The sequence below is a fragment of the Chelonia mydas genome, chromosome 27, assembly GCF_015237465.2.
Source record: "Chelonia mydas isolate rCheMyd1 chromosome 27, rCheMyd1.pri.v2, whole genome shotgun sequence".
Classification (NCBI taxonomy): domain Eukaryota; kingdom Metazoa; phylum Chordata; order Testudines; family Cheloniidae; genus Chelonia; species Chelonia mydas.
Genome location: NC_057860.1, coordinates 94,740 through 117,256, shown reverse-complemented (window position 1 = coordinate 117,256; position 22,517 = coordinate 94,740). Strand labels below are relative to the sequence as shown.

At 52.7% G+C, this 22,517-nt stretch overlaps 1 protein-coding gene across 1 annotated transcript in view; it reads right to left on the bottom strand.

The window, feature by feature from the left end:
- LOC102938057 (vasoactive intestinal polypeptide receptor 1) overlaps positions 1–21,419 on the bottom strand; it is a 59,398-nt gene extending 37,979 nt beyond the window's left edge. Inside the window, exons 1-2 of the mRNA XM_007069041.3 lie at positions 21,238–21,419; positions 14,034–14,157 (exon numbers count right to left, since the gene is read on the bottom strand). Coding sequence (XP_007069103.3) covers positions 14,034–14,157; positions 21,238–21,309 — 196 coding nt within the window. The 5' untranslated portion in view covers positions 21,310–21,419. The remainder of the gene's footprint in view (positions 1–14,033; positions 14,158–21,237) is intronic.
- Positions 21,420–22,517: the final 1,098 nt, after the last annotated feature.

Sequence of the window (22,517 nt, the reverse complement as noted above, 5' to 3'; positions counted from 1 at the left end):
CTGAAGAAGGACTCTGTGTGGCTCAAAAGTTTGTCTCTCTCACCAACTGGTTGGTCCAATACAAGATACTACCTCACCCACCTTGTCTGTCTAAAATTTTTTGTTACAAGTCAGTTCAACATTAAACTGCATCTGTTTGATATATTGCAGTTAGTCATATGGGCCCCGCTCCCTGGCCAGACTACATCCTCCATGATGCACCAAAGTTATGGGACTCCCATGATGCACTTCTGTCACTTTATCAGAGGGGAGACTTTGGTGCATCATGGGAGATGTAGTCCAGACAGGAAGCCCAAACTACAACTCCCATGAGGTACAGTGACAGCTCATGCAGACAGATTAATATCAAACTGGCTCGAAACTAAATGGTTTGATTTAGTTCAACAAATTGAAATGTTTCAATTTGGGCCAACCTAAAACAAAATGGTATATTTGGATTTTGCCAAAGGAAAATCAAAAAAGTTCAGCAAAACTGAAATTTTTCTGCAGAAAATTTTGATTTAGTGAAAACTGTATTTTCCATCAAAAAATCATTTTGATGGAAAATTTCTGACCAGGTCTAATCATAACAATAATAATAATACCTAGCACTTATCTAGCACGTTTCATTAGTAGCCCTCAAAGTGCTTCATAAAGGAGGTATCATTATCCTAAGCCAACTCTCGTGTTTACTAACCCTACGCAAACATGGCAGGCCTAGCTGCCTAGAGCAGCAGGATGCAACTGGTTTCCGGAGGCTTCTAAAATCCACAGAACACTGTGAGCACCACAAGAGGGCTCACAACCTATTTAAAGTGATATTACCCTATTCCTATACACGTGTGGTGCCCAACCTTATTACACAGGAAAGCCTCATAAATCTAAGCATAACCTTGTGTTATGCATACATGTAGCAAACAGATTCTACATACTTTAATATTTAAAGTCACCTGTATTGATATATATTTTAAGTTCAGCTTATTTCATCTGTATTTAGATAGACAATACTGTACAGAGAAACAACCTATTTACACACTTGTGTAAACTAAAATGTAAACATGATGAAAAAATGCTAATGAATCAGCTGTTAGTATATTGTGTTGAAGCAGGCTGTGAGCCTTATGAAATGCTTTGGTAGGCCATGTAGGCCTTGTAAGGTCTCTTGTAAGGTATCATTACAAAGCTTATAATCTACTGAATATATTCATCCTATTTGTATGAATGTATCATTCTTGTATCTGAAACTAGAAATATAAAGTATAACTCTGAAGTCCTATTGTAATTATGCAAAGTGTGGACCATTAACGGTGGTGTAGAATCTTGATGACTCCCATTGACTAGGACAATTGACTGTAAATGGCTGTTTACCTGAATGAGGTCTTACAGTGACATGTGACCATGTCACCTGATACTGGAATCCATCTTAAATCTGGTGTTTTTTCATTTGGGGGGGGGGGGGACCCAGAGAGAGACACAAAGGGTTCCTGCCTTGTGCCAAAGCTATAAAAGGTGATGGAACAAAACAAAGAAGGCCCAGTCATGTGGAATCCCTTGCTTTTCAACTAAGATGCCTGCTGGAACTAACAAGGATTGTACCAGGGGAAAGGATTGGGCCCAGACTAGCAAGGAGTCTAGTCTGTGAAAGAAGCTTATTGGAACATTTCTGAGGGTGATATTTACCTGTATTCAGTTTCTTAATGTATTAGGCTTAGATTTGTGTGTTTTGTTTCATTTTGCTTGGTGACTTACTTTGTTCTGTCTGTTATTACTTCGAACTACTTAAATCCTACTTTTTATACTTAATAAAAATCACTTTTGTTTATCAATTATCCCAAAGTAAGTGATTAATACCTGGGGAGCAAACAGCTGTGCAACTCTCTCTATCAGTGTTAGTGTTATGTGGCTGGCCACCTGGTGCTGGCTTCTCCTTGTTTCCAGCTGCAAAACAGTGCAAGTACGTGGCATCCTAACTTGAGACTGTTGGTTCATGGCAGCATGTTATGGGAAAGGGGATGGGGCCACATGACAGTAAGCAAGTGGGGCGAGGAGACCTGCATGATTTTGAATGGACAGTGTGCACGATACTATCTCTCAACTATGACATGGCCTTGATTATGAGAGTCCCTGCCACAGACATGCTTTCACCTCCTACCCTCACTGGAGTGCTTCCCACCAGCTCTGCCCTGCCTGCACTCTCCCATCACACCTGTTCCAGGCAGCTGGCAAGGGCCATTCCTAGCCCCTTGCTCACCTGGCTCAGGGCTAAACTGGCTGTGTTCCTGACCCCCTTCCCCACAAGGCCAGCCTGAGCTGTTTTGTTGGGATGCTTTTCCCTTCTTAATCAGTCAGATCCGCCCCCCGTCTGACTCCTCCAGTGAGTTCATGGTTCAGCACATGCCATGAAATCTCTGGGATTTGGGAGTGGAGAGACAGGCACAGTTAAATCAACCTAAAGGGGCATCCAGAGGTGACCTGCTGCTGTATTGTCAGCAGCCCACCCCCTCCTGCCAGGATTTAGGGAGACCCAGTGTTGTGAGACTGGGAAGTGCAGGCTGTCCGTCCACCTAGGGGCTAGAGAGAGCCACGGTGTCTCTCTGCGTCCAGCAGCCTCAACAAAGGCCCCCTTTGCACAGAGCTATTCCTAACACACTGGGTCCCTGGCAAGCAGGAGGAGGTTGGTAACATCTCTTTAAGGTGCTTCATTTTCGGTTTTTACCGATTTTTACCGAAAAAGTCCCAGGTTTTACAAAAGCCATTATTCATTCAATTTTCACCCAAATGTTCGATGTGCCAGAACTCCCCGGACCCAGCTCCCAGCTCTGGAAGGAGAGATGGCAGCTCAGGAACCTCTCCTTCCAGAGCAGAGATTCAAGTCAGACATACTGGAATGACTCGAGGCTGGTGTATGTACAGTTGTCAATCCATTCCCACCACATACTGGCTCTAGAGAGCACAGATGGTTATCCGCAGTTAAGCAAATAAAAGTCAGTGAACTGATTTTCATGCTAACATGGGTCAAAAACGAAAATGTGGATCTGACAATATTTCAGAATATAAGTGAGTTTTTTTAAGTTTGGGAAAAAGCGAATGCTATTTACCCAGAAAACTGCTCAGTTAATTGTTTGTGCCAATTTTCGCCTGCATTTTAATTTTTGTAGTAAACACTGATAAATTCCCAGGAAATTTTAAAGAAAATAAAAAGTGAAAACGAAGGGCTGGACATGTGTTGTACACTGAGCTCTGCAGCATGGATCAGCAGCTTGTTAATGGCAGGCAGAGGGTTTGCACCAGAAATTTGCTACAAGGGTTACCCTCCCACTAAAATCCTTCCTCGGCCTGTGATGGTGGGGGGTGACTTGCCGTGCAGCAGCAGGGAATGGGGAGGAACAGGGCAATCTGTGCATTCCTTTCCCTATTCCAACCAGTGTCTGCATAACCCCAGAAGGAGGCAGCACAGCTTGGCAAAGAGACTCCCCAGCTGGCAGTGGCTACGGTTTGAGCTGTGTGTGGAGAGCAGAGCATCATGGGTGCCCCATGGCATTTGGAGAGGGGGAAAGAGTCTGCTCATCCAGGGCCATTTGGTCTCTGCACCCTCGTCTGTTGTACCCAGTGTGACACTCTACATCCCAGGGAAGAACCCTTTGACCCCCATCTTCATCATTTGTATATGATTGTGATATTGCATACAAAGCATGCCTTGTAAGGTATCACGGAACAGGTTATGATCTGCTGAAACCCACTGTTCCATCTAAATATGTGTATCATTCATGCATATGAAGTTATGAGATTGTGTTATATGGTTGTCACTAAAATATGCTGTGGGTTTGGGAAGCACCCAGATACTAGCTCCCCAAAGACAATAGCCAGGGGAATAACCAACATCCAGGCAGGTGTCAAACAACCATTAACAGCCATTGTCCAGCAAGGGAGCTACAATTCAATGACTCACCTGCATAGGGTCACTCCCAGGGAATTGCTCAACCTTGCCTGGGGACTCAGCAATGCCCACCAGACATGCCTAGATTTGTGTTCTCCAAGCACATGGAATAAAGGTATATATTTTACTTTATTTTATTTTGGTAACCAGTCTGACTTTTTGCCTATCACTTATAATCACTTAAAATCTATCTTTTGTAGTCAATAAATTTGTTTAACTTTTTATCTTTACCAGTGAGTTTGCCTGAAGTGTGCGGTAAATCTGCTCAGGTTTGCAAAGGCTGGTGTATATCCACTTTCCTTTGATGAAGTGATGAACCAATTAATAAATCTGCTTGTCTTGAGCAGTGCAAGATGGTGTATTCCTGAGGTACAGTGCTGGGAGCTGCGGGGATTTGGCTGGTGCCTTTCTCTGTGTGATTCATGAGTGGCTCTGGGAGCATTCATGCAATGTAGCTGGGTGTGGGGCTCCACATGCAGATGTGCTGACTGATCACAGTGCCTGGAGGGGTTTGCTGCTGGTCACTAGCAAGGCACTGTGAGAGACAGCCCAGGCTGGGGAGTTTAGGGGGCACAACAGTCCCACCATCCTAGGCTGCACCCTGGGGATCCTGTCACATCCAGCTGTCGGCGCTGTTGGGCACAGGAGTCTGAGTGGCTGGGCCTTGGCTCTGGCCAGGGAAGGCGATTTCTGAGCTCCTGCCATTGGATGCAATCCGGCCTGTGCCAAAGGCAGACACACTGCTTCTCAGAAGGGTCATAAGCCCTGCAACTGGCAATCTGGGCAGGGAGGGTTCAGCAGGATCCGGTGAGGAGCGGGGGCAGCTCTGACAGAGCCCAGGAATTCCCCTCCATCTGTTTAGGACCCTTCTCCATGACATCACTGCCCTTCAAGCGGCTGCGGCACTTCCTTCGGCCACCAAGAGCCTGCACAGCTGGGAGGGGAGAGCACCAGGGAGCAATGAGGGCAGTGGGCAAGTAAGCGAAGGCTGACAGGTTTGTTGCTGTAATAAGCCTGGTCTTTGTTCTGTGAGTGGTGGGAGGATGGTTAAGGAAGGAGAGGAGACAATGAACTCAGACAAACACTGTGAGTCTGTGTCTGTGTGTCATGTGTGCATGCACTTATGTTCACGTGTTTCTGTATGTGCATGCGTGTGCACTTGTGTGTAAGCATACATGCATGCATGTGTGAGCATGTGTCATTCAGTGATACTAGACTCGGGGGAGGGTGGGCCCTTTGCCCAGTTAGCCCTCTCCACTCTGGGGGCCCCTCACTAATGCCCACTCCATTAGCAGGGGTCAGAAATCACTAAGATCCCAGTGCCTGCGTCAGCACCACACGCTCCAACCCAGCCAGCCCCATTACATAGATAGATTGTGTCCGCGAGGCAAGGCACAATGCTGAGCACGGAGCTTGTGGGTGAGCTGCATAGGCCAGCCATGGCAGGCACCCAGACACTGCTGAGCAGAGCCTGGCAATACTCCCCCAAGGCACTGCCCTCGTCTGTCAGCCTGGTGAGGCGATCAGGGGATGGACCCCTCACTGAGCCAAACGGGATTGGCCGCGGCAGTGCCAAGCATCCATGACAGAGGAACGAACCCAGGACACAACACCCCTGGAGCTTTGTTAGGGAGCGGAGCCCCCAAGGAAGCCACCCCCAGCTGGGCTATTCTCCCCTTTCCATCCAGGGTGATCCCAGGGTGAGCCCTCGGGGGTGCAGTGGGGGAGGGGACTAGCATGAGCTATTTATACTAGGCACTCTTTGTGTTTCTAGATTCCCCCTCTTTGCCATTTGCAGAGCAGACTCTGGGAGCCCCCTCTCCCTCGACACAAAAACAGGCCCCGGAGCATCGATTACAGCAGGCTTATCTGAGTGGAGTTAACCCGGCTTCACTCACTAGTGACAAACAAAGGCACCCTGTCTCCCCACACGCTGCCTGCACAGCTGCTGCTGCTCTCCACCCACGGCTGCCCTGCAGCCCCCTTCTGCCAGGGCCAAGGGGACACAAAGCAGCCACTCAGCCCCCCAGTAAATGCCCCTCCCGCTCTGTGCAGGCCCTGCAGAAACCCCACACACAAAGGGGGCATCCTGGGGCAGATGGCAGCTTGGCCAGAGGAGGGCAGGGGCAGCTTGGAGGCAGGAGGAGGCATGGCTGGGGCAACTCTGCACCTCAGCTATTTCCTGGCTGCAGCAAGGCCCAGAGACCATGGCATCTGGGTCACAGGCCTGAGGCTACACTGGTCTGTGCTGGGGGGGTCAAAGCTAGAACCAAGGAGGCAACCCCCCTAAGCCCCTGCAGCAGGCCTAGCAGGGTACATGGACAGGCTGAGCTGGGCGCCATTAGCCCCTGTGAACCATTCAAGCCTCTGGGTGATGTTGAACCAGGAACAGAGAGCTGCCCAGCACCATCTCCTGAGCCCAGGATGAAGGGCAGGTGTCTCCTCTCTTTCCTGAATGTTCCTGCGGCTCGGTCTCAATGGTTCTCATCTCTGACATCTGGAATTAGCTCTAGAGTTGCCAACTTTCTACTCGCACAAAACTGAACACCCTTGCCACACCCCTCATCCAAGGCCCGGCCCCTGCCCTGCCCCTTATCTGAGGCCCCACCCCCTGCTTATTCCTCTCCCCACCTCTCTGTCACTCGCTCTCTCCATCCTCACTCACTTGCTCATTTTCACTGGGCTGGCTCAGGGGGTTTGGGTAGGGGAGGGGGTGAGGACGCTGGCTGGGGGTGTGGGCTCTGGGGTGGGGCTGGGGATGAGGGTTTTGGGGTGCTGAAGGGTGGGATTGAGGGATTCAGAGGGTGGGAGGGGGATCAGGGCTTGGGCAGGGGGCTGGGGCACGGGAGGGGGTGAGGGGTGCAGGCTCCGGGTGGCGCTTACCTCAAGCAGCTCCTGGAAGCAGAAGCATGTCCCTCCTCTGGCTCCTATGCGAGGCGCAGCCAGGTGGTTCTGCACACTGCCCTGTCCATAGGCACCACCCCTGCAGCTCCCATTAGCCATGGTGCAGAGCCCCCTGGCTGCCCCTTCAGAGTGCAAGGGAACATGCCGCTGCTTCTAGGAGCTGTGTGGAGTCACGGCAGGCAGGGAACCTGCCTTAGCCCTGCTGCGCCACTGACCGGACTTTTAATGGCCTGGTCAGCAGTGCTGACCAGAGCTGCGAGGGTCCCTTTTCAACCAGGCATTCTGGTCGAAAACCGGACCCTGGCAACCTTAGATAGCTCTGTATGAGGGGAAGCATCATCCACCATCTCTCACCAGTATGCAGCTCAGGACAGTGCCCTGGTCTCACTGCTTTCAGGGAAGTGCCCTTTGGAGGCAACATTCCCTCTTTGGTCAGCTTGTGGGATGTGGCATAGAATCATAGAATCATAGAATATCAGGGTTGGAAGGGACCCCAGAAGGTCATCTAGTCCAACCCCCTGCTCAAAGCAGGACCAAGTCCCAGTTAAATCATCCCAGCCAGGGCTTTGTCAAGCCTGACCTTAAAAACCTCTAAGGAAGGAGATTCTACCACCTCCCTAGGTAACGCATTCCAGTGTTTCACCACCCTCTTAGTGAAAAAGTTTTTCCTAATATCCAATCTAAACCTCCCCCATTGCAACTTGAGACCATTACTCCTCGTTCTGTCATCTGCTACCATTGAGAACAGTCTAGATCCATCCTCTTTGGAACCCCCTTTCAGGTAGTTGAAAGCAGCTATCAAATCCCCCCTCATTCTTCTCTTCTGCAGACTAAACAATCCCAGCTCCTCATAAGTCCTGTGCTCTAGACCCCTAATCATTTTTGTTGCCCTTCGCTGGACTCTCTCCAATTTTTCCACATCCTTCTTGTAGTGTGGGGCCCAAAACTGGACACAGTACTCCAGATGAGGCCTCACCAGTGTCGAATAGAGGGGAACGATCACGTCCCTCGATCTGCTCGCTATGCCCCTACTTATACATCCCAAAATGCCATTGGCCTTCTTGGCAACAAGGGCACACTGCTGACTCATATCCAGCTTCTCGTCCACTGTCACCCCTAGGTCCTTTTCCGCAGAACTGCTGCCTAGCCATTCGGTCCCTAGTCTGTAGCGGTGCATTGGATTCTTCCGTCCTAAGTGCAGGACCCTGCACTTATCCTTATTGAACCTCATCAGATTTCTTTTGGCCCAATCCTCCAATTTGTCTAGGTCCTTCTGTATCCTATCCCTCCCCTCCAGCGTATCTACCACTCCTCCCAGTTTAGTATCATCCGCAAATTTGCTGAGAGTGCAATCCACACCATCCTCCAGATCATTTATGAAGACATTGAACAAAACCGGCATGGGGCTGTGTCGGCCTGCAGGACGTGGCGTAGGGCTGAGTTGGCCTGCAGGACGTGGCGTAGGGCTGTGTCGGCCCGCAGGACATGGCGTAGGGCTGTGTCAGGCTGCAGGACGTGTCGTAGGGCTGTGTCGGCCCGTGGGACATGGCGTAAGGCTGTGTCAGGCTGCAGGACGTGGCGTAGGCCTGAGTCGGACTGCAGGATGTGGCGTAGGGCTATGTCAGGCTGCCGGACATGGTACAGGGTTGTGTCAGCCCGTGGGACATGGCGTAGGGCTGTGTCGGCCTGCGGGATGTGGCATAAGGCTCAGTCAGTCAGCAGCACATGGTGTCGATCGGTGTCAGGCTGCGGGACGTGGTGCAGGGTTGTGTCAGCCTGCGGGACGGGACGTAGGGCTGTGGTGACCTGCGGGATGTGGCGTCGGTCAGTTAGTGTCAGCCTGCGGGACATGGCGTAGGGCTGTGTCAGGCTTTGGGACGTGGCGTAAGGCTGAGTAGGCCTCTGGGACACGGCATAAGGCTGAGTCGGACTGCAGGACTTGGCATTGGTCGGTGTCAGACTGCATAGCGTGGCGTAGGGCTGTGTCAGGCTGCGGGACGTGGTTTAGGGCTGTGTCAGGCTTTGGGACATGGCATGAGGCTGTGTTGACCTGCAGGATGTGGCGTAAGGTTCAGTCAGCCAGCCGGACGTGGCGTCGATCGATGTCAGGCTGCGGGATGTGGTGTAGGGCTGTGCCAGGCTGCAGGACATGGTTTTAATATGACCCACAGGGAAGCGCTTGTGGTCTGAGCTGGGAATCTGTGTCCTCAGCTGTCTCCCTGCAATGAGCTATGCTGGAGTACACGGCCCCAGGAGGTCATTCACAGGCCGCAGCGCTGCTGACAGGTTAGGAATAAATCTGCCTAAACAGTGGATCATATTTTGGATTCTTGTCAGCTCCAGATGGATTCAGGAGGCTGCATTTCCTTTTGGCCTTTCACCTTCTTCGCTCTAGGCATAGGCTGGGCTCACTCAGAGAGGCCCCAAGCAGCCTGGCCGTTTCTGGCTCAGCAGGCAGCTTTCTGACATTCACACCAGACCATGATTTTCCTCTTCTGTACACCCATTGTACAAGGCCGTCATCCACGTGACTCTCCCTCCCTGAGGGGCAGGAACTGGAGGAGCTCAACCACCCCACTGATGGCAAAGGAAGGCAGGGGAGGTTGGAGCCAGACGAGGCTCTGTCTGGGGGTAGAGAATCCGCCATGTGGAAACCCAGAGGAAAAAGGCCAGAGCTCTTGCTGACACTGAGGAATGTATCTCATTTTTATCCAGCTCATAATGGAGGAACTTCAGGGCCCTTTCTGGAGAAGCCAATGAGGTCATTTTAGGAATTTCTCTTTCAGATCTCACCCTGATTCTCTGTGCAACCCCAGGACAGACCCCCCCTCCCCATTTCTGAGCCTAAAATGTTCTGCAGCCTTTGGCCTGGGTTAGTTTGCAGGGCTGGGGCTTCTGCCGGTTGAGTTCACACTGCTCGCTAGAGGCCGCGTGATCTGGTGCATGGGGCAGTACTGCAGAGACCCGCGTTCTCAGCCTGGCTTTGCTGCTGGGTGACCTGGTGCAAGTTGCTTTGTCTCTGGCTCTCCTCCCGTCCTTTGTTGGTTCAGACCGTGAGCTCGCCGAAGCAGAGCCTGCGTCTCATCCCATGCAGCGCCTGGCACAATAGGGCCCTGGGCTCAGCTGCAGCTGTTGTAATACTAGTAACAGAGCAGATTGTGAGGCTCTTGCCCATATCGGCTTGTTCACAGTCCAGTGTTCCTCTTGATTGTCCTCCTCCCGAATGTATTTTCTCCCCCTTGGTCCCCATGCCATCCTCCAGCTAGCACAGAGTCCTGCAGTGCGTCTCCTCAGCCACATGGGCTATCTCAATCCTGAGCTTCTTACATCAGCTTCCCACAGAACAGCAAGTCAAGTTCAAGGTCTCAGTCCCTACCTTCAAGGCGCTACAGGGCCTGGGACCAGCGTATCGACAAGAGCTGAGAGCTCTGGGATGAAGACAGCGCAGGATGGCTCTGCTACTTTGGTCCCACAGAACTTTCTGCCCCAAGGGGGAAGCTTGAATGCTCTCGGGGGCCAGCCCAAGACTCTGGAATGAACTCCCAGAGGAGAGAAACCTCCCCACCTCCTGGTCTGAACACCAGCCACGCCTCTCTGACTGGCCTTCTCTGACACACGTACAGCAGCATGGACACATTGAAACAAAGGCCTACCAGAACGACCCACTCCACCTCCCCCCTGCTATCCACATGGGGAGGGGACGAACTACATGGGACAGAGGTTAGTCATGTCACGTAGTGCACAACTGGAAGGCGCTCGGATACCACAGGGATGGGGTGGGATGAGAATATGCCTTGACGTGAGTAAAATCCCCTCTGGGTTAGCACCACCCTGAGACACTGTCACCGTGACTAGAGCCCCAGGCCAAGAAAGTGTGAGCATCCCTGCTCCAGTGCGAGGAAGGATTGGTGAGAAGGGACTGCAGACATGCCAGATCTTGTCCCCAGAGCAAGGAACAGAGCTGGGGTCCGGGGCATGGGCGGTGGGTATAATAGGCCAGGAGGGGCTAAGCCTCCCCTGGCGCAGTCACCACTGACCCTGCCGCCAGACCCCTGGGCCATGGTGGCCCCGCCTCTTCCCCTCCCTCCTGGGAGTGGGCTTCCGCCAGACGATTTTGCTTATTTATCATGCGCCATGCAGGTTCCCGGGCTGCTGAAGAGGCGGTATCTGCTACTCAGCTTCCCAGGTCCCTTGGATTCCCCAGAGAGATTGCTGATGATCCTGGGAAGCTGAGTAGCAGACACCACCTCCTCAGCCGCCCTGGAACCTGTATAGCGTATATAAAAGCTCAGCGTTCTCAGCCCGCCACTGCCTGGCTGCTCCTCTCCAGCACTCCACCCCCATAAAAACCACATTGGAGGGAGCAGTCACAGAGAAAATCCTTCCTCCAATCTACACATCCACTGAGGGGCTGGGATAGAGCCCTCTCTGAACAGACACACTGATGGGGGGATGGCCAGGGACAGAGCCCCCTACACAAAAAGAGTGGGGGGGCAGCTAGAGTGACAGGTTAGGAGCAGAGCACACCCCACAGACCAGAACCAAAGCTCCCCCAAACACCCAGCAGGAGGAGACACAGCCCCCCACTCTCACACTCATGGAGTGGACAGATCCCTGCGTGGTACTATCCCTAACCCCCCATAATGGCTCTGGACACCCCTGCCCCAGGGTCAATGCATGCCCCTGCCCTGGGCCCCACTCACCTCCCATCTGCCCCAAGGCAGCAGCTCCCTTCCGGGAAGGGCTCGCCCGAGGCAACGGCGAGTGTGAGCACTGAAGGGGCAGGTAGTGCATGCGTGCAGGCATCCAGCCAGAGCGCAGGTTGGGACTGTTGTGTTTGGGTTGCCTGGGTGAGCGGGGTGGGGAGGGAGTGGGGGCCCTGCTGCCCTGAGGTTCACTGGCCTGGCTGCCCATTGGGGATGAAGGTGAATGTAGTAGCACACACCAGGCAGGTTTGCAATGCACGCATTACCATTAATTTGCAAACTGGACACCATTAACTTAGGCTTGAATAGAGACTGGGAGTGGATGGGTCATTACACAAGTAAAACTATTTCCCCATGTTTATTCCCCCCCTCCTACTGTTCCTCACACATTCTTGTCAACTGCTGGAAATGGCCCACCTTGATTATCACTCCAAAAGGTGTTGGTTTTTTTCTCTCCTGCTGGTAATAGCTCACCTTACCTGTTTCAGAGTAGCAGCCGTGTTAGTCTGTATTCGCAAAAAGAAAAGGAGTACTAGTGGCATCTTAGAGACTAACAAATTTATATGAGCATAAGCTTTCGTGAGCTTCAGCTCACTTCATCCGATGAAACTGTAGCTCACGAAAGCTTATGCTCAAATAAATTGGTTAGTCTCTAAGGTGCCACAAGTATTCCTTTTCTTTTCACCTTACCTGATCACTCTCGTTACAGTGTATATGGTAACACCCATTGTTTCATGTTCTCTGTGTATATAAAATCTCCCCCCTGTATTTTCCACGGCATGCATCCGATGAAGTGAGCTGTAGCTCACGAAAGCTTATGCTCAAATAAATTTGTTAGTCTCTAAGGTGCCATAAGTACTCCTTTTCTTTTTGAGGATACAGACTAACACGGCTGCTACTCTGAAAACTATAAATAATGTAACCAGCCCAATATACTAGTACAGCTGTTCATGTTTTAATCCTTGCTAGCAAACAAATGCTGGAACAATCAGCCCTGGGAGGAGAGGAGGGACGCACACAGTGAGCGGGGAGGGGGCCAAGTGGGGAAAGGCCTGGCTGGGATGATTTAATTGGGGATTGGTCCTGCTTTGAGCAGGGGGTTGGACTAGATGACCTCCTGAGGTCCCTTCCAACCCTGATATTCTATGATTCTATGATTCTAAAGGGGTGGAGCCTGGGGTGGGGCGGGGCCATGGGTGGAAGAGGTGGGATGGGAAGCTAGCTTCCCGGAGTGGAAGCTTCACCAGCCGCCCATGGTCTGGAGGTTAAAGGGCACCTGTCTATGCACCCTGCCCTCTCTGCAGCAGACAGACAGATGCTTTTACTGCCTCCTACCCCCTGGTTTGCAGTGTTTGTTTAAAAAGCATAACATGAACCCTTGAACCCAAATCCAAGAGCAAATAAATGCTTTCTTTCTCCTAAGAATCATAGAATCATAGAATATCAGGGTTGGAAGGGACCTCAGGAGGTCATCTAGTCCAACCCCCTGCTCAAAGCAGGACTGATCGCCAATTAAATCATCCCAGCCAGGGCTTTGTCAAGACCTTAAAAACTTCAAAGGAAGGAGATTCCACCACCTCCCTAGGTAACGCATTCCAGTGTTTCACCACCCTCCTAGTGAAAAAGTTTTTCCTAATATCCAACCTAAATCTCCCCCACTGCAACTTGAGACCATTAGAATCATAGAATATCCTTTTGTCCTTGTTCTGTCATCTGCTACCACTGAGAACAGTCTAGAGCCATCCTCTTTGGAACCCCCTTTCAGGTCGTTGAAAGCAGCTATCAAATCCCTCCTCACTCTTCTCTTTTGCAGATTAAACATCCCCAGTTCCCTCAGCCTCTCCTCATAACTCGTGTTCCAGTCCCCTAATCATTTTTGTTGCCCTCCGCTGGACTCTTTCCAATTTTTCCACATCCTTCTTGTAGTGTGCGGCCCAAAACTGGACACAGGACTCCAGATGAGGCCTCACCAATGTGGGGAATAGAGGAAAACGATCACGTCCCTCGATCTGCTGGCAATGCCCCTACTTATACATCCCAAAATGCCATTGGCCTTCTTGGCAACAAAGGCACACTGTTGACTCATATCCAGCTTCTCATCCACTGTAACCCCTAGGTCCTTTTCTGCAGAACTGCTGCCGAGCCATTCGGTCCCTAGTCTGTAGCAGTGCATTGGATTCTTCCGTCCTAAGTGCAGGACTCTGCACTTGTCCTTGTTGAAGTTTAAGGAGTTAAAAATCAGCACTATAAGATCCTTGGTTCTTTTACTTTAAAATATCTGGAATGTCAAGTCTGATTCACCCTGCTTTTCTGGAGGCCTTGTTGGAGTTTCCAACGTATACTGCAAATCTTCACCCAGGGGCCAGTGTTGGTGAAACTTTCACTGAGGCTTTCTTTTCCCCAAGCATTTGTTAAGCATTGGAGTCAAGTCCCTCCCTTCTCAACTAGAGACCTCGCCCCTGTCAGAGAGGCTTCAGGAATGCCCAGTGATGCTGGAACTCACTCACCTTTCCAGCTGGAAGGCTCTGGAGACTCGTTGCTTTGGTTTTCACTCCTGATTGTTTCCAGACACTCAGCCTCTCGTTCCTGTAAATGCAGAATGATGGAGCACTCCGGGTGGGTCATCTGCACCTTCAAGAGGAAACGGACAGACACCAGAACACAGGGTGTTAAAGGGCTTTCACTCTTAACACACCTGTGCCTTCTGTTCAAGGACAAAATATTCCTGTGTGTCATATTTCCGCTAGCCCCAGCCCCAGGCAGTCCTCGCGGTGCACCCGTTAGCCCTGATTTTGTCATATTTCCTTTGCTTTACGGTTTTTGCCTGGTGAACACTGTTAACAAACATGGCAATCATCATTTACAATCCTCTCTGACAGGTTTCAGAGTGGTAGCCGTGTTAGTCTGTATCAGCAAAAAGAACGAGGAGTCCTTGTGGCACCTTAAGACTAACAAATTTATTTGAGCATAAGCTTTCGTGGGCTAAAACCCACTTCATTGGATGCATGCAGTGGAAAATACAGTAGGAAGATATATATGTACACAGAGAACATGAAAAAATGGGTGTTGCCATGCACACTATAACGAGAGTGATCAATTAAGGTGAGCTATTACCAGCACTGTGTTTAGGAGGTCTCCTCTGAGAGCCATACAGAAGAACTGTGTTTTCAATATGGAGCCATTTGAGCCCCTTACCGGGGGGACGGGGGTGGGGGAGATGGACAGACAGCAAAGTATTTGAAACAGAACAAGAGAACAAAATATATTAGAGACAGAAAAAACTATTAGGACATGTCTCTTGCACTCCTCTGTCAGCCAGGCACTCCTGCAATAGATTTCCTAGTTCTTGGTCCTGTCCATTTTAACAGGTTTGAAGAGGAGACACCTGCGTGGTTGTAGGAAGGCAAAACCTTTCTCTTATTCCAAGACAAACCAGTGGGAAAGTGTCTCTGCAGTGCAGGCACAGGGGGTTCATTAAAGTTTCAGGCTCTGTCATCTGGACAAGTGCTGAATGTACAGGATAGCAAGACATCTGGGACAGAACTCTCAGACACATTTGGATTTCAGGATCATTCCAGGAAAGTCCATTGCTGGCACATTTTTTTAAAGGACAGGAAGGTTATAAACCTTTAATGAGCTTGGACAGTTACATAGCCTCCCACATCCCTAAGCCTCCCAAAGCAATTCACAAACTCTGCTCTGCGCCAAAGGAGAGAACAGTAGGCAGGTTGCGAAGTCAAGCACGCAGAAGATAGGAAATGCCCATTCAACCTCCTTGGGTGCTTGCATCACGACACCATCTTTATTAATATGATTGCCCTGATTTTTCCCCCATCTATTTTTACAGTGGGAGAACTGAGGTTCAAAAAGAGTAAGGCCAATGTTTGAAAAATGTCCAAGAATTCTGCCCCCCCAACCAAGACACCTCAGGCCCGGTGTTTCAGAGGCACTAAAGCATCCACAGCTCCCATGATGTCGGAGAGGCCAGGGTTCAATGCTTCGGAAATCAGTCCTTAGGTGTCTGAAACTGAGTGCCCAGATTAGCCCTGCCATGCCTCAAATTGAGGGTCAATATGGTACAGAGCATGAGGCACTCAGATACTATGGTAACAGTAATAATAGAAGTACTTGAGATAGATAGATAGATAGATAGATAGATAGATAGATAGATAGATAGATAGATAGATAGATAGATAGATAGATGTGCATGGGGATAGATAGCTAGGTAGTGAATTAGCCCTTGCACTCAGCAGAAACTGAAAGGAAGATGGTCTAAGGCCATATGGGCATCTGCTAATTGGTTCTGCAGTGTCACCATTTGACCCTCTCCTGTTCTGTTTCTATAGCTAGTGTCAGGTTTCAGAGTAACAGCCATGTTAGTCTGTATTCGCAAAAAGAAAAGGAGTACTTGTGGCACCTTAGAGACTAACCAATTTATTTGAGCATAAGCTTTCGTGAGCTACAGGTCACTTCATCGGATGCATACTGTGGAAAGTGTAGAAGATCTTTTTATATACACACAAAGCATGAAAAAATACCTCCTCCCACCCCACTCTCCTGCTGGTAATAGCTTATCTAAAGTGATCACTCTCCTTACAATGTGTATGATAATCAGGTTGGGCCATTTCCAGCACAAATCCAGGTTTTCTAACCCCCCCCACACACACACACACACACAAACCCACTCTCCTGCTGGTAATAGCTTATCTAAAGTGACTACTCTCCTTACAATGTGTATGATAATCAAGATGGGCCAGTTCCCATAAATCCAGGGTTTAACAAGAACGTCTGGGGGGGGGGGGGGGGGAGGAAAAAACAAGGGGAAATAGATTACTTTGCATAATGACTTAGCCACTCCCAGTCTCTATTCAAGCCTAAGTTAATTGTATCCAATTTGCAAATGAATTCCAATTCAACAGTTTCTTGCTGGAGTCTGGATTTGAAGTTTTTTTGTTGTAATATAGCAACTTTCATGTCTGTAATCGCGTGACCAGAGACTTCTGGGAGGTTTGCACAGGTGAAATTGTTTGCTCCCAGACATCATGGTGATGGGTGTGTTCAAAATATGTGGCTGGATCCTTCATCAGCTCAGCATTTTCCATCTCTGTTCATGGGGATGGAAGTTGTCTCCAGAGCTTCAGAGCCTGCTCAGAACCCTATGTCAGCACGTTGAGCAGACAGCCGACAGGCTCTCACAACGTGACCTATGGGGCTAGGGCTGAGCTGTCACTCTGATCTCATCTCAACCCAGCTGTACAGAGACTCCAGAGAGGGGTTTCAGAGTAACAGCCGTGTTAGTCTGTATTCGCAAAAAGAAAAGGAGTACTTGTGCCACCTTAGAGACTAACCAATTTGTTTGAGCATAAGCTTTCGTGAGCTACAGCTCACTTCATCCGATGAAGTGAGCTGTAGCTCACCAAAGCTTATGCTCAGATAAATTGGTTAGTCTCTAAGGTGCCACAAGTACTCCTTTTCTTTTTCCAGAGAGGGGGAAAGTCAGGTGGGGGTCTTCCTTATCGTGGGCCTGATCCTGCACAGTGCTGAGCTTCCGCAGTTTGCACCTAAACCAATGGGAGCTGAGACTTCTCAGCACCGCCAGGGGCTGTTGAGCACCCCGTGGAATCCAGCCCTAGAAGGATTCCCCACATTGTACAGCACCATGGCATCTGCTTGACCCTACGTGCATACGTCCTGCTGCGACTGCTCCAAGTCTTGGAGGCAGCAAGCACCCAGTGGCCTTGCTTCGGAAGCTTGTTCTCTCTTTCTAGGAAGGAGCTGCTGCTGAGTTTGCCCTGGGGTAATTCAGCAAGTGTCCCTTTGCGGGGGGAGGGGGAGGAGTCGCTAACTAATTCCATTCTCTGTCTCTAATGCTGGGATTGTCGAGTGCAGGAACCAACCTGGAATTTGCAAATGCAATACAACTGCCCTCCCTCCAGGAATGTGTTAGTGCTCTCCGTGTTCTGCTGCGCAGTCTAGATGTGCGGCTGTTGCAAGCACACATTTCTCAGGGCTGGCAGCAACCGCTGTTGTGGTTGCTCCTGGGGTTCCTCCTCCCAACAGCGATAGTTTGGAATAGGGGCTGAATTCTCTCTCGCCAAAGGACAGTAGGGGAATCACCCTAAGAAAGGTGATACCAGCTCTCAGCATCAGCCATGCATAACTGTGAGTCACCTCTGCAGCTCTGTTACTAAAACTTAAAGGTCAGGGTGAGGATGGCAGCAGAGTTATTGGCTGGAGACAAAGTTAAGGTTACTGTGAAAGTTCGGGTTCGGGTCATTTTAAAGTAACTCCAGCTGGATTAATGTTGGAGTCAAAGAGACCTTAGGTTTCAGGGTTAGGGTTAAGGGGACCTGACAGCACTTCACATTGGACTTCCGTGAACTCAGAGGCTGCTTTCAGGTCTAGTGGCCTTGGGTACCCAAGAGCTAGCTTGGGCCTTTAGTCACAGCCCTGAGCAAAGCATGATGGGTAAGACACTGCGCCTCAGAGACAGGCCTCCTTGGCATGGCTCCCTCCCTGTGCCTTCCTCCTGGCGTTAGCTGGGTGCTGGGGACATAGAGTTGCAGCGAAGCAGAACACCACAGCTGTGCTGACTGGCATAGCTGGGGGGGAGCCACGATTCCGCCCCCCCACCCCTCCCCACCTGCTCTAAAGGGGCACAGCAGGCACACGGGGTTGCCGCGGAGCACCTCTGCAGCGGCACACGGGACAGCCCCATCAGGCTGTTTGATCTCCTAGCTGCTGCGCCAGGCACCCAGATGGGACACCTGAGCTCCACATTCAGACACTGACCCCACTGCAGAATCTGCCCCATTTGGAGACAGCAGGCTCCATTCAGTGCTCTCCTCTCCCCCTCTTCCATTCCACTCCAGGCCCCCCCTTGGCAGTGCCTGTATCTCTAGGCAAGGGGCGGGGGTGCAGTCTGCCCCTGGAGCCCATCTGCACCCCACAGACAGCTTCACTACAGTGTGGTGGGCAGGGTCTGCTCCCTGGGGAGATGAATGTGCAGGCGAAACACCAGGGAATTGGGGGCAGGGAAGTCCCTGGTTGCCAGGGGCACTGGGTTCAGGGTTAGGGTTCAGACGTTCAACACACCACCTGACTGTGTTCCCAGCCTGGGACCCTGCCCTCCCTTATGGGCTCCGGGATGGGGACACCGTGAGAGTCGGGGTCAGCGCTGAGGAATGGAGCAGCAGCAATAGCCAGGCAGAGCCAGGAGCCGAGAAAGGCCCTTCCTGCTCCACACGTTGGCCCCTGTAACAGAGATTCCAGGTGGCCCATGGTCTCCAGACCTGGCCCTGCAGGTAACAACCCTGCCCATTAGCACTGGCTGGGCTGGGCTACAGCACGGTTCGGCTCAGCAGGGTTAACGTGAGGCTGTTCCTAAAGCAGGCAGCTGTGGCGCTGACACACGCAGGGGCCCCAGTTCACAGGGCTCTGGGGAGGAGGCTAAGGGGGCACCTTCATGCCGCCCCTTTGGGGTCTAACGTGGGCTCCGGTGCCATTAGAGCATGTCAGGGCAGCTCTCGCTGATGTGCTGCTTCCCAGGGCCCCAATGGACACTGAGGAGCAGAGACTCTCCGGATCGCAGTGTGTCCCCCCACGCCCTCTTCCTACCCTGCTCCATCCACTCTGACAGCCCCCTGCACTGGGGCCTGAGAGTAGGTGGGGACAGGAAGGTGGGGGAGCCCCCTCACCCAGGGGCGTTCCTCTCTCCACCACCACAGCAGCTTGCAGGGGCTTTAGGCCAAGGGGGACTTGGCCCCAGGAGCAGGGGGACCGTGTGAAAAGTAAAGCAGGTCCTGGCTCCCAGGGGAGTCTGCCCAAGGCCTGAGGAGCCCAAACCAAGCTGAGAATAGAGAGCTGGTCATGCCCATGGCTGCAGCATCCCCCTCCCCTGGCCAGCCCTGGAATCGTAGTGTCCTTTGCGCTGGACCTGGGCGGATGCTGCCAGCAGGATGGGGGTCCATGGTGCTTCCCCATCCTGTGCCCCTATGGGGGGGGTGGCAGGTGCTGCCTGGGGGCCATCCCAAAGGGCGAAGTGGGGAGGGTTGGCAGGCAGAGCTGGGCTGATGTGGAGCTGGTCATCCAGCACCCCTCTGGTGTGCAGGATGCCTGTGCTGAACCTTCCCCTCCCAGTTTGCTCCCCCTCCAGGCAGGGCTATGGAGGTTGATGGGGTGGGGGGGTGAGGCTGTCCTTTGCTCAGGTGAACTCAAGTACCTCTGCCTGGGAGGGAGGCAGGGACAGACAGGACAGAAGAAGCTGGGATTTCGCTGCTAGCCTAGGGCTCAGGAGACCCGTGTTCAGTTTCCCACTCTGCAACAGACTCCCTGCATGACCTTGGCCAAGTCACTCTGGCCCAGAGCCGAAGGTAATTAGGTGCCTAATTAGGCGGGAGTTCAGAGCCTACCTGCTTTGGTGTCTCTAGGCCTCAGCTCCCATCTATGCAATGGGGAGAACAACCTTGCTGGCCCCCGGGGTGGGGGGTGGGAGGGTGAGGCTAAATACATTACAGTCTGCGAGATGCCCAGGTACTTCCAAGATGGGGATCAGATGAGAGATGAGGTCAAAGGAGTCTCAAGTTATGACTCCCGAAGTCCCTGGGGAGGGTCAGGAGTAATTCAGGCAGGAGCAGAGGGCTTGCCTCCAGAGAGGGCAGAAGCAGCTGCCAGTACAGGCTTTCTGTAGGAGCCTGGCAGTGCCAGCTGCTACCCACTGCCCCACTCCTTCCACCCCCTCCCTTGGGCCCAGGGGCTAGTGGCTCCCGAGCTCACTGGGACGTTGCTGGCAGCCCCTGCCTGAGACCTTAGCGGCAGGTTCGTTTCCATCCAGTGAATTCCGCCTCACTTCACCATCATCACATTAGCCAGCGCACAAAGGGGCAGCCTTGGCTCAGAGCCCCCGGCGCGCACCTAGCCCTGGCAAGCCCAGCTCCGGGCTCATCACCTCTCTAGTGGGGTGGGGCGGGGGTGGGGGGAGTCTTTTGTTCCTTGAAAGAGAAGACTCTCTGCGCACTGCAGGGCGAAACTGAAAGTGTCTCTTTGCCTGTCCAGCTCCAACCCTGCTGCTGAGCTGGTATTTCAGAGACTTCCCAGCTAGCCCATCACTGCAACCTGCTCCAGAATGCCCAGGGAGGGGACGGTGGGCAACTGAATCAGAGAGCAGGGCAGGCCCCGCCTGGCAGAGGGCTCTTGGGGAGCTGCCCCAGGGCATGCAGACCTCTCCCATCCCACTGGGGAGCCCCAGGGCGAGCCCTGCTCTCCTTGCTCATCCACTTTTAAGTGCTGCTCTGGGGAGGAAACAGCCTGAAGAACCCCTGTGGCAGAGGGACTGAAAGCGGTGCCAGGGCTTTGAACTGCCAGGCCCAGAGGTGCTGGGGATCTGAACTGCCAAACCCAGAAGTGCCAAGGCTATGAACTGCCAGGCCCAGAGGTGCTGGTGCTATGAACTGCCAGGCCCTGGCACAAATTAAGCCCTGGGGACTGGTAGGCACAGAAATGGAAGCCAATCTGGCACTGGCTGCCCTGTGGCACCACACCACTCAGTGCTGAGAGTGGGTGGCTAACGCAACTCCGTCTGCCAGCGTAGGTGCTGCCCCTCCCACCCATCACAGGCCCTCCCCTGCCCCCTGCGGCCAGGATCCTCGGCCCGGAGCACTGGCCCGGGGTGGGAGCAGGGGGGAGATTTTGCGGCCTTGGCACTGCACTTACCGGTGTGAGTGGGATCGCTACCAGCAGGAGCAGCAGCCGCCAGACCCCAAAGGGCTGCCATGTTCTCCGCATCTCTGGAGCAGGGAGCTGCTTCTCCCCCTGCTTCTGGGGGTCAGCACCGAGGACAGGGGATCAGTCCAGCTCCTCTTTCATGTCCCTGCCTCTGCAGGGGCAGTGCTGTCCCCTGCTCCTTCTCTGATGGGATCCACCAAGTGTAATCAGGGCACCTGGCCTCAGTGATGGCCCTGGCACACAGATCCCTCTGCACGCTCAGCTCCCTCTGCGCTCCCAGCTCTCCCTACATGCCCAGCTCCCTGCGCACTCAGCTCCCCCTGCACACCCAGCTCCCTGCACGCCCAGCTCCCCCTGCGCGCCCAGCGCTCCCTGCACGCCCAGCTCCCCCTGCGCGCCCAGCTCCCCCTGCGCGCCCAGCTCCCCCTGCGCGCCCAGCTCCCCCTGCGCGCCCAGCTCCCCCTGCGCGCCCAGCTCCCCCTGCGCCCTCCCTGTGCACCAGATCAGCCTAGTCCCTCAGGTCCTGCTGAGCCCTGGTACTGTCTCCCACTTCCTCCCTTCTTGCCCCACAGTCTTCTGCCAGTTCCTTCCTCTGTACTCTGCTCCAGCTGAGCCCACGTGCCTGCCCCACACACCTAGCTCCGGCTGTTCACCCAGCTCCCACCTGCCCCTTTGCTCCTTCCCTGGGCCCTGGCCCCGGCTCCCCTTCCCTGCCCAGCTCCAGCCGGTCTCCGTCTCTCCCAGAAACTGCATGTGACAGCTCCTGTATCTGGTAGAATGACAGGCTCCACCCTCCTCTCCCTCCTCCCCACGCAGGAGACTAGATGGAAAGTGCAGGGATTGGGGGATTCCCAAGCTGGGCGCTACCCAGTGCAATCCAGGGCCTGCCCCCACTGCTGCCCCCCCACAAGGGGTGAGTCCTTCCCCGGCACTCTAAGCTTTCCCTGGTGATCTAGGGGTTCCAAGCTGAGCTACCCCAGGCCCACACAGGGACGGGGAGCCCCTCTACATCACCAGGCGTGGGGCTTTCTTGTGCGCCTCATTGGTCAAAAGCCATAGGGAGGGGGACCCCAGCCGGCCGCTAGTGCAGCTTGGAAGCCGTACAGCTCTGGTGAGGGGGCTGCCTGGGGCACCAAGGAACATACGGCATTGCCAGCCTCAAATGAGCAAAAATCATGAATCAGAGCAAAAGAATCAGGAGACTGGCAAAAAACATCATGAGACTGAGGGGCGGAGGGGTAAGACTGTCTCATGGGGTTTTGTGTGTC